At 35.5% G+C, this 15886-nt stretch overlaps 2 protein-coding genes across 4 annotated transcripts; both read right to left on the bottom strand.

Moving 5' to 3' along the window:
* Positions 1–637: 637 nt before the first annotated feature.
* LOC130430492 (uncharacterized) lies at positions 638–3285 on the bottom strand. 2 transcript variants are annotated; one of them, XM_056759607.1, is made up of 6 exons: positions 3166–3285; positions 1796–2122; positions 1502–1600; positions 1213–1317; positions 986–1047; positions 638–906 (listed from the first exon to the last, which is right to left on the bottom strand). In XM_056759607.1, exons 1-6 carry the CDS (start codon positions 3206–3208, stop codon positions 853–855), a joined length of 690 nt encoding a protein of 229 aa, XP_056615585.1. In that variant the 5' UTR covers positions 3209–3285; the 3' UTR covers positions 638–852. The 2 variants fall into 2 exon arrangements, with proteins under 2 accessions (XP_056615585.1, XP_056615586.1); XM_056759608.1 differs by having other exon boundaries at positions 1511–1600.
* A 3507-nt stretch (positions 3286–6792) lies between these two features.
* Positions 6793–11892, bottom strand: LOC130430468 (uncharacterized). 2 transcript variants are annotated; one of them, XM_056759580.1, is made up of 6 exons: positions 11783–11892; positions 9425–9751; positions 9195–9296; positions 8585–8725; positions 8359–8459; positions 6793–7834 (listed from the first exon to the last, which is right to left on the bottom strand). In XM_056759580.1, the coding sequence occupies exons 1-6, from the start codon at positions 11844–11846 to the stop codon at positions 7784–7786; spliced, it is 786 nt and encodes a 261-aa protein (XP_056615558.1). In that variant the 5' UTR covers positions 11847–11892; the 3' UTR covers positions 6793–7783. The 2 variants fall into 2 exon arrangements, with proteins under 2 accessions (XP_056615558.1, XP_056615559.1); XM_056759581.1 differs by having other exon boundaries at positions 8359–8435.
* Between the last annotated feature and the right edge of the window lie 3994 nt (positions 11893–15886).

Below are 15886 nucleotides of genomic sequence, written 5' to 3'. Positions count from 1 at the left end.
TCACTAATACACGGCGATAGAATGTCATGATGAAGTGTTCGTACAATGATCTTTTTTATATTTTAACATCAATAAAGTCACTGTAGATTAAAACACAATACTGTCGAAAGTCACAACCTTCTATCAAGTGAAAAATTATAATTTAGTCAATCTGTAACTTATTTCCTCACGAGTGTATTTTATATTTACAGTTCCATCTAAACCATTTTAATTCTTGATTATCAACATGTTTATAAATTAAATAACGTAATGTTTGTTATGTATGTGAGTATTTGTTCAATGTGACGAGGATAAATGTGTCCGATTACTTACACCTGCGCGTCTTTGTTTCTGCGCATGCGCAGTGAGAAACATACAAGTGTACGTCGCGTGTCAGTAGACCCTCCTTTTCAAGTATTAATTCTTAACAAATATTTAATCGTATTCCAATGTATTAAATACAGCACTACTTTATTTATATTGATAAAGTTTTATACTATATAAAAAGTATGTGTATATATTACTTTAATGTATATATTAAAGCATGTGATTGAACACTTGTAAACACGAAAAGGGAGAAATAGTAGAAATGATTTGTGTATTATGATGTGAATCAGAATGACAGGTTTCATTGAGTGTTTAAGATTTTATTAATAAGTATATAACGTGATCTCAGTCTCCTGATGCAGTTTCATCATCTCACCACCAGAGGTCACAATATCACAGCACTGACTGCAGACATTCACACGACTGCTGTTCAATGATCGGCCTACAGGTGCTTGTGTGGGTCTCGTGATATAAATGTTATTAATTATAAATGGAAAGTCAAATACATCCTTGTTTTAAATACTAAATTTAATAAAAAAGTTTACTTTAATTAGTTGAAATGTTGTAATATGTGTAAAGCACCTCTGTCATCTCAGAGTCCTGTAAGAAAAAAGAATTATGGGATGTAAGAAGCATTCAACAGACTGATCCAATAGAAACACAGTTAAAGATCCTTCACCTGTGTGTTGTGTTTGAAGAATGTTGAATCACAGCAGATGTTTTGTTTGTCATGAGTCTGATCTGTAACAGATCACATGTTTTATCTGTCTGATCATCACTTGATATAACAAACACTTTGTCACTTTTTACTATAATATATATGACATAGTTATGTAAATAAACTACTGCACACAAGTTGATAGTGTTCTTCTCGTCTGACAGTATCTATGATCAGTTGTCATTTACCTTCTTGTTGTGTGTTTGTGTGTTTTCTGCAGATGAACAGAAGCGCAGCTCCAATCATCACACATCCAACAACAGCAGTAACACAAGAGATCACAACTATCTGAACTGAAAAAAAACCTCCATTTGGAATGCTGATTGGAATAATAAACAAATAAATGAAAACATTGGTTTACTCGACATATACTGTCAAACTGTGTGTGTGTGTTTGTGTGCATGTGTGTCTGGGTGTGTGTGTGGAGCGCTACCCTTATCCCTTCCAACCTAGCAACACCCCTGAGCATGTGTTTACCTGACACACCTGAACTCGCTGATGATGATGATAATGGTGATGATGATGATGAAGATGATGGAGTTTGTGTTGATTCACTGATACTGACAGCAGTGGAAGCTGAAAAATATCAAAGAATCACAGAAATATAAATAAATCATTAATAAAGAAAATAGATGCTTGATTTGTCACTGTGACACTTTATTGTGATTGTTACTTAAAAAAATAGAATTTATGATGTAACATATCATGTCAAATAAAACATATTTAATTCATAATCTCATTATAAATATCACACAGTAAAACTCTACTCACCATTAACATTAAGACTGAAATTCTTCTTTGTCAGTTTATTGTTTATTATAGTCAGTAGATGATAAAGTCCAGAGTGTTGAGATGTGATGTGTGTGATGTTGAGATCTCCAGTCTGATTGTTCATCTTCAGTCTGTCTCTGAATATCTCAGTCTTATCATTATTATATATGGGATTAATATTGACTGATCTCTTGATTCTGGCGATGAGAATGTCTTTAAACCTCCACTCGATCTCGTCATTTGTCTGTATGTGAGTGAGATCAGTGTGTAGAGTAACAGAATGTCCCTCCATCACTGACACTGACTTCACTTCATCACCAAACACACCTGAACAACACAAACACATTCACACGATTATAAATGCAGTGAAGCTTGCAGCGTAAACAAAACGACTGTCTGAATTTCCTAAAGACACGCTGGAAGATGTGGACACAGTTGTTTTGTTATAAGTTATTGTGTAATCAATCTTGTGAGGCTTGAGCATGATGGATGCGGTCATCGGTCCACCAGAGGTCATGTGCTCCTGCATCAGCTTCACACCCTGATGCTGCACCGCTGGCTGTGAGAGAATTAAGTGTTTGTTTCTGCAAGAGATGTGTGAATTACTGCATGTTTGTGGTTAAATGTGTAGAGAGAGAAGAGGAAACCGTATGATAGCATTTCTAAAGTGATGCTCTTAACTCTTAATTGAGATCATAAAAATGATGTGTTGATTTATAGAGATATAAAGTGAATCTGTTTATGTGCACAGACATGAATCACACACCAGGACGAAGCAAAGAAGATTTGCTCCAAACCTCTTTTGTGCTCAAAAATCCACACTGAGTGTCTTCTGTACTGAGAACATCTTGAGATTTTAGTTTTCATCACATTTACATTACATTTACATTTAGGCATTTGGCAGACGCTTTTAGCAAAAAGCGACTTACATTGCTTTATCCTATACATTTTACATAGGTATTTGAAATCCCCTAGGATCGAACCCACAACCTTGCGCTGGTAACACAATGCTCTTACCACTGAGCTACAGGAAAGCTGTAGCTTTCACTTCACTTTCACTTAAGAATCAAAATCGTCTGTAAACTAAACTGATAATGTTTGACCAGCCGTTACAAGTTTAGTTGTGTGTTATTCGTCTTTGTGATACAAAGACTCTCAGTACGTTTGCATTAGTTCTAGATTTATGTATCAAATATAATACAGGACTTTTCTAATAAGTGATTTAATACAATTGTGTTTTTATGTTTAGTATGAAGAACACTGAAATGTGTTGTTCACATCCTACTGTATCCGCACCACGTGCACCAAATGTTCAACTGAACTTCATCACAAAAACAAATCAAACATATAAAGAAACAAAGTCAACTCACCAATCAGAGTCCATGAGCACAACACAAGAGATGTGTAAAGCATTTTCTGTTGTTGTCAAATAATACAAGTTTTAAAAAGACCAAAAGTGAGTAAAACTCCATGGAAGTGTTGCATTAATGTCGTTTCAGAGCATTTGCAGAAACTTCAATGTTATTTTGAAGTTGACAGGAGGTGGAGAGGTGTGGTTTTCAAATGTGGTTTTAAGTGTGTGAACTAGTGACAAAACCTCTCATCATATGCCTGATGGATTGAGAAGTCATTTTAGCAAGTGTTTTCAGTGGATTTTAAACAGGGACTGCATGTCTTTATATATAAACACAATTGTAGAACATAAATCATGTGTAATATAACACTGTATTTGGTTGTTCAAAAGGAGTAAACGTCAGAGACAGAACGTAAAATGAAATCTCCTGCAGTTCCCTCAGATGAACACTAGATGTCACTAACACGCAGTGATGGATCCCCACGAAGAAGAGTTTCTGTCATTAAAAACAAATCTTTAATATTTTGACATAAAATGTGACTGTAGGCTTAAAAAATCCTCTCGCAACACAAAACCTCCTTTTCAGTCTTAAAAATCATTTGTTCTTACCGGCGGGCAAGTATTTTCTCAAAGTTTATTTTACATGTACAGTAAACTGTTTATAATTCTTGACTAATAGATCGTTTAAGTATCACATAGATAAAACATAATGTTCGCAATGTATATTTAGATATTTGTTTTATGTGACAATAAATGCTTACGTTGTCCTGCGCTTAGCTGCGGGCGCGCATGTGTCTGCGCATGCGCAGAGGGAAGCCTCAAAGTTACGTCGTATTTAAATGTATTGAAAACAGGCAATAATAATGATATAATAAGTCATATTTTAGTTTTGTATTTCGGCACAGGTGCGTTTGCTGAATATCTGAAAAGCATCTGCTGTGTAGAAACATCTGATAAAATGAGAAGTTTATACCTCCAATATAAATCATAAACATCTCACAGACATCTTTTAGACGTCTATATGACATCTGACAGCACTCGTCTCAGAGACGTATTGCAGATGAGCAAACAATGACTTGCAACCCAAGACTTTTCCCAGATAGCACAATCCATCTGGCTAACGCCTATTTGACGTATACATTTACATCTGCAATACATAGTTTTGATGGGCTCTAATGGGATACACTTTGGAGCAGTTGGAAAGGTGTTTATTTTAAAGGAAACCCTTATGCTTCTGTTATAGATGCACTGTATTCCCGAACAGTATAATCTACTTATTAACAATAAGCAAACTGTACTCAAAACTGTCAAAAAGTTAATTTATACTACAACTTTTAAGTGTTTTTAACAATTTTGATATTTTGAGTTCAAGGGACACAAAAATAAGAAGTCACTTAACTCAAAAATGTTAATTATATCTTCCAATGACATCCGAGCTATTCCCAGCATGCTTTGTGTGGACTGTAAAATGGAAGTTAATCTCTAAATAAAGTGTTATTTTATGTATTTTTATCAAAATTACAATAGCAGGAAGCATATAAATGTTTATAAACGACATTACTGATTTTAATGAAGTTATCCGTTATGTAAACGAATAGAGCATTTGCTTAGGAGGAAAACAAAAAAACAATTTTGATCTGAAGACATTACGCTGGTAACAATTTAACTGTAAATAGCTATTGTTCCTAGATGACAACATACAGTCGAAAGAAAAAGTATGTGAACCCTTTGGGCTTACTTGGATTTCTTCATAAATTGGTCATAAAATGTGTTCTGATCTTCATCTAAGTCACAACAATATAGAAACACAGTCTGCTTAAACTAATACCGCACAAACATTATACGTTTTCATGTTTTTATTGAACACAACATGTAAACATTTATAGTGCAGGGTGGAAAAAGTATGTGAAACCCTAAACTAATGACTTCTCCAAGAGCTAATTGGAGCCAGGAGTCAGCCAACCTGGGGTCCAATCAATGTGATGAGATTGGATGTGTTGATTAAAGCTGGCCTGTCCAATAAAAAACACACACCAGTTTTGAGTTTGCTGTTCTGAAGAAGCGTTGTCTGATGTGAACCATGCCTCGCACAAAAGAGCTCTCAGAAGACCTACGATCAAGAATTGTTGACTTACATAAAGCTGGAAAGGGCTACAAAAGTATATCTAAAAGCCTTGATGTACATGTGTCCACGGTAAATTAGATTGTCTACAAATGGAGAAAGTTCAGCACTGTTGTTACAGTCCCTAGGCGTGGTCGTCCTGTAAAGATGACTGCAAGAGCACAGCGCAGATGCTCAATGAGGTGAAGAAGAATCCTAGAGTGTCAGCTAAACACTTACAGAAATCTCTGGCACATGCTAACATTTTTGTTGACAAATCTACAATAAGGAAAACATTAAACAAGAATGGACTTCATGGGAGGACACCACGGAGGAAGCCGCTGCTGTCCAAAAAAAACATTGCAGCACCTTTGAAGTTTGCAAAAGAGCACCTGGATGTTCCACAGCACTACTGGCAAAACATTCTGTGGACAGATGAAACCAAAATTGAGTTGTTTGGAAAGAACACACAACGCTATGTGTGGAGAACAAAAGGCACAGCACACCGACATCAAAACCTCATCCCAACTGTGAAATATGGTGGAGGGGGCATCATGGTTTGGGGCTGCTTTGCTGCCTCAGGCCCTTGACGGATTACTGTCATCGATGGAAAAATGAATTCCAAAGTTTATCAAGACATTTTGCAGGAAAACTTAAGACCATCTGTCCGCCAATTGAAGCTTAACAGAGGATGGACGATGCAACAGGACAACGACCCAAAGCATAGAAGTAAATCAACAACAGAATGTCTTCAACAGAAGAAAATACGCCTTCTGGAGTGGCCCAGTCAGAGTCCTGACCTCAACCCGATTGAGATGCTGTGGCATGACCTCAAGAGAGCGATTCACACCAGACATCCCAAGAATATTGCTGAACTGAAACACTTTTGTAAAGAGGAATGGTCCAAAATTTCTCCTGACCGTTGTTCAGGTCTGATCTGCAACTATAGGAAACGTTTGGTTGAGGTTATTGCTGCCAAAGGAGGGTCAACCAGTTATTAAACCCAAAGGTTCACATACTTTTTCCACCCTGCACTATGAATGTTTACATGTTGTGTTCAATAAAAACATGAAAACGTATAATGTTTGTGCGGTATTAGTTTAAGCAGACTGTGTTTCTCTATTGTTGTGACTTAGATGAAGATCAGAACACATTTTATGACCAATTTATGAAGAAATCCAAGTAAGCCCAAAGGGTTCACATACTTTTTCGTTCAACTGTAGATAGTTGAAACTTAAGTAAATGTAAAATGAGTTTATTTAAAATGAACTATTTTAGTTCACTATACTATACTTTAGTTTACTTTACTCAAAATAATTGATAAAATTAACTTTTATCAACTTAATTGCTGTGTGGTAAGACGTTTTCACAAATGTTTTGAGTTATCTTAAATTACGGGGATCTGATTGTCACCTTGACATGATGTAAAATATAACAAGGACTCCAAAGGTAATATACACCTTAATTTTTTGTGTGTTTTCTACATTGGGGTGGCAGATGGGGGGGGCGCCAATACTGATCTTGCACATTTTACGTGCTACAGTCAGTACATTATCATTATAATCTGTAATGCAATGTTCACTCACTGTCTCTGTGATTCACTGAGTTCTTCAGTTTCGTTCAGGCACTCAAGGGACGACACGTTCACAGGAACTCTTGACACACAGTTGCATCAAAAGTTCAACACAACACTGCTTCTGGAGTTAGAAAATCATCTATAACCTCAATGAAATCAGGAGAAGATGAGACAATAAGTTACTTTAATGCATTGATGTTAATTATGAAAGTTCTCTGTGTAAACTGTGAAATATAAATATAAAAACAAGCCTTTGATGATTCCAATTGTGATCTGTTGTTGTGTAATATAACCTTGGGACACATTTTCGTTGCCTTCTCTGTGTACTGTCTGAATATGTCGATTGTGTCGCATTGAGATGAATCATTTGTTGTATAGCTTTAGATAAAAGCGTCTGAGCATGTTAACAAACAACATTGTTGTACTTTGAAGATTATAGCATTAAGTAAAGTAAAGTAAAACATCAAGGAAACAATTGTGGTGACAAAATGGCAAACGATTGTCCAAACTGTGAGATGTGTTTAGGACACGTTTTAAAACACATCAGTAGTTCTGTTAATATGCAAACTTGACACTAAATTAGACCCAAAGAAAAGAAAAAGTTGAAACATTCTTCTTGATCCTCATTTTTTATTCACATTCTTGGTGCTACTTTTGTTTTGTAGACTACAGTCATATAAAATGTCTTCGCTTTCCACAATGTATTATGTCTCGAACATTAAATATAAAGTTGAAGCATAATCAATGACAGTGCTTGTGATACTTATTCATCTTTGAGAGCATTTGCGCCCCCTTGTGGCCACCTTTACGTGTACAGCGGACTGACGATGTATTTTTTGCTTTGCATGAAAGTCTAAAGAAAGAAGAAATAATGCCGGGAAGCTGTCGCAGCACTTTTAAATAAAACATATATAGACATGATCCAGATAAGAAATGCAAAAATGTTTGAGAAAACTGTCAAGGTCTCATGATGACTTCTGTGTACACCACATCCTCCTCTTTAACTCTCTGTGAACCAAAACAGAAGATACAACAGATAAAAGACTGATATGAAACATAAAACATATGTCATGTTTATTGGTGTTTATTTGTACAGATCTAAAGGAGAAAGTATTTGCAATAGTTATAACTCTGTTTGTTCACACTGATGAGATGTTTCACAGGAAACCATGGACGAGTGAAACTAATCTGACACATGTCAAGATACCTCTCTAGTCTGAGAGATGTGTCATGAGCTCGTTTTCTTATATAACGTGTTGGCAGGGCGGAGATAAACTATGGTATAGTTTCAATAAATATAGTATAAACATGATATTTGTTGTTAGTTGTGGTTATACAAATGATAATCAATGCATCAAAAACATACACTTTTACTATCATATAAGAAAGAAACCATTTTGACACATGGTGCGATCTTTAGAGAATCCTACAGATGAGCGTAGTTCAGATCTGTCGTCTTTGATCATTTCATGACTATTGTGGTCGATTCTTTCCTCTGAAACAATTCTGTCAGTGTTTATTTATTATTTTACCTTTATGTGTTTGTTGTGTTTGTAGAATGTCGTATCAGCGTAAGTGATGTAAGTGACGTCATCCTCACGGCTCTGAACTGTGGTAACATAATGGCAGATTTCTACATATTTTGTAACATGAAATCATAGTTTTCCAATGAGAATGTTCATAGTGCTTGACATTTTCTGTATATAACGTGTTGAATTAAAAGTATAAGTAATAATAAAAACTCTGATCATCATTTACCTTCTTCATGTGTGTTTGTGTGTTTTCTGCAGATGAAGAAGATCAGAAATGCAGTTACAATCATCACACATCCAACAGCAGCACAACACATAAGAACTATGTAACGCACGTGTGTTCTTCCTGATGGACTATACACATCTTCTGAAATGATAAACAACAACAACAACACTTTCAAGTTTCACCTGTTTATTGAGATCACAAAAATAAATGCCGCACACAAACTTGGGACTTTATACTGTATTTGTGTGCTACAGTGTTTTTTCATGTGGGACACCAACGCAGTTCACACAAAAATTAAAACACAGTCACTTATGTATAAAGTGTGAACACAAACACAATATGTTCAAAGTTGCCCATCTTACATCCATTGTAGACTTAACTTGAGATCACGCTTGCGGCTTGTGATACCAACACATTTTCATAAAGAATCAACTCGTCTGCATTCGCCTGTGATTTCTTGTGTAACGTGATACGCAAAATTATACAAACCGTATTTACAAACATAATTCAGATGCATTCCCTCATTGTGCTGCCACAGCTCCTTCTGCTCATCTCCCAAAGCCAAACATTGCAAGAATTGTTGTGCACCGTGTGTAAATCACTTGCTCACCTAACACACCTGACACATTCTCTGATACAGATGATGATGATGATGATGATGATGATGATGATGGAGTTTGTGTAGATTCACTGATACTGACAGCAGTGGGAGCTGAAAAATATTAAAGAATAAGAGAATTGTTTTGCTTTATCTGACACTGTGAGACTTTATTGTGTATTGTGACTAAAAGCATAAAATATTATTTATAATATTTAATCCACAAGCTCAATTAAACTCACCATAAACAGTGAGATTGAAATTATAGGTTATCTGATTACTTCCAATGTTCATTTTTAGATGATAAAGTCCAGAGTGTTGAGATGTGATGTGTGTGATGGTGAGATCTCCAGTCTGATTGTTCATCTTCAGTTTGTCTCTGAATATCTCAGTCTCATCATATATATGATTAATATTGACTGATCTCTTGATTCTGGCGATGACAGGACCGTTTACTCCAAACCTCCACTCAACAGAATCATGTGTCTGTATGTGAGTGAGATCAGTCTGTAGTGTAACAGATTCTCCCTCCATCACTGACACTGACTTCACTTCATCACCAAACACACCTGAACAACACAAACACAATCACACAATTCTTTTCATAAACACACTTTAAAAGTGAGTCGGTCAAACGTTCGTCTTAATCATGAAGTCTAAAACAACACTTAAACATTTTAGGTGAGTTCACACTTGAGATGCACAAACAGAAAAGAAAGCATCACCAAACACACAATTCATTTAATCCAGCACATCTCCCATACTAGACACGACACATTTGCCCGGCTCACACCCAGACGTTACACCACCGGCTGTAGATGAATAAAGTGTTTGCTTCTGCACGAGATGTGTGAATTTTTGCATGTTGTGCTCGTTGTGTGGTTTTATATAGAGATGGAAATTGTGCGTAAGTATTTGTAAAGTGTGATGCTCTCAACTCAACATTGAATAAGTTGTGAAAGCGTGAAAAGAGATCTTAAAAACATCATCTCAACAAAAACATGTCGATTTAAAAGATCATTTACAGTAAAACACAAATCACACATTTGAATGAATAACTAAAAACTAAAGTAAAAGTGTTTGTGCAACAACTTAAAGTTTATTCATCTGTGTTTTGATCATGCACTCTCACATTAGTTATAGATTTTTATAAATGCTTGAAGTTTTTAAAGCATGTGCATTATGTGATATATGAATGTTTAAATGTTTGTCATTTATGTGATTTCATGTGTTTTTATGTTTAGTATCATGAAATGTGTAATGTGTTGCTCTCGTACTACTGCATAAAGTGTTCAACTAAACAAAAATATAGAAATAAAGTCAACTTACAGATCAGAGTCCACAAGCACAACACAAGAGATGTGTAAAGCATTTTCTATTGTACAGTTGTTGTAATGTTGTGAAATAATAACTCACTTAGACACTATACAAATACTACAAATAATCCAAACACAATGCTGCATTAATGGCGTTTCAAAGCACTTCTGGAAACGTGTAGTTACATCTCGACTGAAGTGATCAGGAGGAGGAGAGATGTGGTTTTAAGATGTGAAATTGACCCTCCTGCAGTTTCCTCAGATGAACACCAGATGTCACTAATACACGGCCATAGAATGTCATGATGAAGGGTTCGTGTCAGTAAAATCATCTTTTTTATATTTTAACTATCTAAGAGGTCACTCTAGATGAAAAACACAATACTGTCGAAACTCATAATCTCCTCTTCAGTATAAAATGAGCGTTTATTCACTTTGTAACAACTATTTGTATTTTACATTTACAGTTCCATTTAAACCGTTTTAATTCTTGATTATCAACATTTGTATGCATTTTAATAACGTAATGATTGTTATGTATGTGAGTATTTGTTCTATGTGACGAGGATAAATGTGAGCGATGACTTACACCTGCGCGTCTTTGTTTCTGCGCATGCGCAGGGAGAAGCCTCCAACAAGTGTACGTCGTGTGTCAGTAGACTCTCCTTTTTCAAGTATTAATTCTTAACAAATATTTAATCGTATTGCAATATATTAAAAACAGAACGACTTTATTTATAGTAATACAGTTTTATAATTTATTAAAGTATGTGATTGAACAGTTGTAAACACGAACAGGACGATTATTTTATTTCGTCCATTTAGTCGTGTCTACAGTATGAATGATTTGTGTATTATGATATGACACAGAATGAGAGGTTTTATTAAGTGTTTAAGATTTTACTGATGAGTATATTAAGTGATCACAGTCTACTGATGCGGTTTCATCATCTCACCACCAGAGGTCACAATATCACAGCACTGACTGCAGACATTCACATGATCAGCATACAGGTGCTTGTGTGGGTTTCATGATAGAAATGTTATTAATAATAAATGGAAAGTCAAATACATCGCTGTTTTAAATGATAAATTCAATAAAAAAAGTTGTTAAGTTTAATTAGTTGAAATGTTGTAATATGTGTAAACCACACATATTACAAACACTTTGTCACTTTTTAATATAATATATATGACATAGTTATGTAAATAAACTACTGCACACAAGTTGATATTGTTCTTCTCGTCTGACAGTATCTCTGATCACTAGTAGTTGTCATTTACCTTCTTGTTGTGTGTTTGTGTGTTTTCTGCAGATGAAGAAGATCAGAAGAGCAGCTACAATCATAACACATCCAACAACAGCAGTAACACAAGATATCTCTAGCTTAAAACATTTCAAGTGCTCTCATTCCCGATCATCGACATGTTTAGTCAGTAAATAACATAATGTTCTTTATATGGGTATTTGTTTTTTGTGACGTCATTGCCTGCGCTCTCCTGCGCGTACGTGAATGTTTGCGCGTTCACAGACAGATACACTTCTCGACGGAGTTCCGCATCAGAGTCATTCTTTTCTAAAATTCCTATTCTTCTTCTTGTACAGGTATTAATGCATTAAAAACACACATTACACATTGATTGTAGGGTTAGAGTGATTTATGAATGTACTTCGTAACCTCAGAATGTACTTTTAGTTTTATACTTCATTACAGGTGTCGGCCTGTCGTTAGCATAGTTATCACGATTAATCTTTGAATAAATGTAAGATTTGTGCGGGGATGCATAATTGAGTATGAGTTAAGTGTGTTTTTCTCATCGTTTTTATATTAACTGAATCGAATACGTTTGAAGTGTTAGACTTTTTAAAGGTTTTGCTTTATGAATAATCATTAATAATTATTTTAATAAGATTGTGTGGGATTGTTATCATCGACAGTTTTAGATTAACGTTACTGTAAACGTGCTTTCTGATCCATATGATCATGTCAAACACATTAAAGTGTTATTAGGAATGTTTGGCTTGTTTTCATATTCATAATGTTGCCATGACCAAGATGTCTTACACTTTCCCCTGATAGCACTCATACATCTGGGAGATGTCTATTTGATGTCTGCATTTAGAATAGACCTTTATTATTTATTTATTTATTATAGACCTTTATTTTGTAATGTTTGCTCATCTTCTGCAATACGTCTGTGAGACGTCTGCTGTCAGATGTATAAAGACATCTAGAAAATATTTGTAAGATGTTTATGTTTATTTAGAATGGATGGCAAAGTGTATTTTCTGAGATGTTTATCAGATGTTTTTTTACATGTGAAACTAAACACAACAGGCTGAGCTTTGCGACCACCTGCACATACAGCACAGAATACTTTCGTTTCTATCACAACACAGTTCATGGACACCCGTGACCTGTAGCTCGCTTTTCTCTTGCTGCCCTAAATATTATTTTATGTTGTACAGAAAACATCACAAAAGAAGATTTCATCAAACAACCCATCAGCTCAACTCAAGTCAACAGCATGAAGATCGCCAACATTTGTTTGTTCTCTCTTATTTTGAATGGTAAGCTTATATATTCTTATAGCTTTGTGGTTTGTTGCTCTTTCAGTCAGTGGATCTGTTCATAACGACAAATCAAATTTAATGACCTGTATGTTTTCGAATTCATAGTTTACTTATTTGCCTCAAATGTTTGGCTTTCTGAAATATGTGTGTTTTGCAGTCATGCATGTATCTTCAGTTATAAAGCAGTGCTCTCTGGCAAAAATATGTTATAGATAAAAAATATATATTATAGATATAGACGTCAAAACGTAATCTTATAGTGTTCACCTGAATCCGTGTCATAAGCCCCTAAACTACAAAACGTTTATTTTACTGTACAATGCAAGATGACGTCTGTAAAGACATCTGAACATTGTCTGAGCGGTCGGACAGGTTTCTACTTTTTCCATCTCGTCCAAGATCATAGCATACATTTTATGAGAAATAGGATTGAACCCATTGACCACACCTCAGGAAAATATTCACATTATGTCTGTCAGCTCATGGATCTGCCAATATTAGTCTTTGGACTCTCCGGATATTTCAAGTCTCCTTTATTGTCATCTGTACGTGACACAGTGAAATTCTTGCTTCATCCAACTGGGGCAGAAGGTCATGAGAGAAGCAGTCACAACTGAATACATGAAAATCAAGCATCTACTACTTTTAAATGGATAGTTTAGACTACATCTGTCATCATTTATTCTCTCTTGTGTCTTTGTAAATCTGTGAGGAAATTTGTTGAGAAATTCATGTTATAACATAGAGACGAGGAAATGATGACAGAAATCTTTTACATATTTACTTACACATTCTCATTCTCATTGTGTACATGTGCTGCTGTGTAGTTATATGTAAATATTGCGTCATTCCTTATATGGTTAAACACTTGTACAGAAATGTTTTACTGTGCAAATGTGTACAAGAAATGTCTCTTGTATTGTAATTATTTGTTACTTGTAATCTACATATCTGTCATACTGCCATGATGGCTGGAACTAGGGGTGGGCGATTTAGAAAAAAAATTCAAATCACGATTTTTTCCAGATAGATCACGATTCGCGATTTTATCGTCAAGTTGTTTTTAAGACTATTTTGCAAATTAAAAGGGCTTCAATACAGCCAAACTAAGTCCCCATATAAAAATATACTCTTTACCATTTATATTTTGAAGAATATTTTAATCAAGTTAATATTTAATGCAAGTGCAAGACCATAAATAAGCTGTTAGCAAAAAACTTTACATTTTGAATTTTGTTTTTCATCTTGTTGCGGCACTCGGAGTAAAGCTGTGGAATGGGCGCGGAGGATAAATATTTTTGTCTGGGTATTTCGTAACGTGGATCTACGACTTTGAGCAGTTTTTTAAAGCCCTCATTTTCCACAGTCTTTATGGGAATCATGTCTTTGGCCAGGTAAAATGCGACCGCGTCAGTGTCATCTTTCCAGCGCTTGATCATTCTGTCATACGGATACGGAGTTCCTTTCTCAAATGGTTCTTTCGCTAAAGTCGTTGTTTAAGCCTTTTAGTTTCCGTATGCTTGGTTGTACCTGATTTACTCGCGTGGGATCCCTTTATAATTTGACTGTCGGCATACTCTGTTAAAAAGGTTGTTAAAAAGGTTCGTTGTGTTGCCTTACGACGCTCGAATCTTATCATTGCCACATTTGCAAATAACTGTTGTTTGGGCCGTGTCAGTTGGGGAAAACCCAAACCATTTCAATATTACTGATGTAGAATTGTTTTTTAGGGACCAAGTCCTCCGTGTTTCCCTCTATCATCACTGACCGCGTCACTTAATCTTATTGAATTCACAAGCAACGTACGAGCTTGTTAACATGGCGCAATCTATCGCAAGTATGTGGACGAATTCTATAGAACAGCACTATATAGGACGATTTAACGATTTTCCCGAAAAAGTGGATCGTGCAGTCATTTTAATCGTCCGCGATCCAATATCGTCATATCGCACACCCCTAGTTGGAACTGCACACAAGTTTTTCACCTACTGTTGCACTTGTGTATGGTTGAGTGACAATAAAGGGATTTGATTTCTCATGAATGTTCCAGGCGCAAACTGGAAGTTACTAGCACCACATATGCGTGTTAAGATTCACACACAACACAATCTAAAGGGGCACTTATTGAAAGTGTAGGAAACTTTCCTCGTCGAAGCAGAGAACAGGAGATGTTGGGATATCTTTCATACAAAAGTTCTCTTTATTGAGGACTCGCTGTGCGCCGCTTTAGTCATCCAAGTCTAACTCTGGTTCAGCACAGTAGAGTTTCATACCATTCAAGGGGGCGTGATACATAGAGGAAGAGACGATTTACACAAAGCAAGTAAATGCAGTACAGGAAATAGGCCATTTCCTGGAATTGTCCTAGCCACGGTCTCATCAGCATAACAGTGTCATTCACATGCATAGGTGCTAATCAAATCAGCTGACAGGATTGCCCACACATTTAACTTGCGACTCTGGTCAGGAAGTGAATAAAGACAAAAGGTAATGTCTCAGACACCTGGGCTGCCTGACTTGATCTTCTTAGAATGTCTTTACCTCAAAATGTGAAACACAATGTACATAACTTTCTTAGTTTATATACTACTACATTGGAAATTAGATATGACATTTTATAAATTTGTAATCCCACAAAAGTTTAGATACAAATATTTGTTATGGTTTTGAAAATAATTATATTCTTATAAGAAAATAAGGACTCCCAAGTCCTTTCTTCTCCAACTGTGTATTTAATTTGAAATATTTTATGGAATCTGACAAAAGTAGTAACTTTATTTTTCGGGCCACAGTATTTTCAATGATAACTTTTC

This window comes from Triplophysa dalaica, chromosome 10 (assembly GCF_015846415.1).
Source record: "Triplophysa dalaica isolate WHDGS20190420 chromosome 10, ASM1584641v1, whole genome shotgun sequence".
NCBI classification, from domain to species: domain Eukaryota; kingdom Metazoa; phylum Chordata; class Actinopteri; order Cypriniformes; family Nemacheilidae; genus Triplophysa; species Triplophysa dalaica.
Note: the sequence above shows the minus strand (reverse complement) of the source record. Positions and strands in the feature narration are given on the sequence as shown.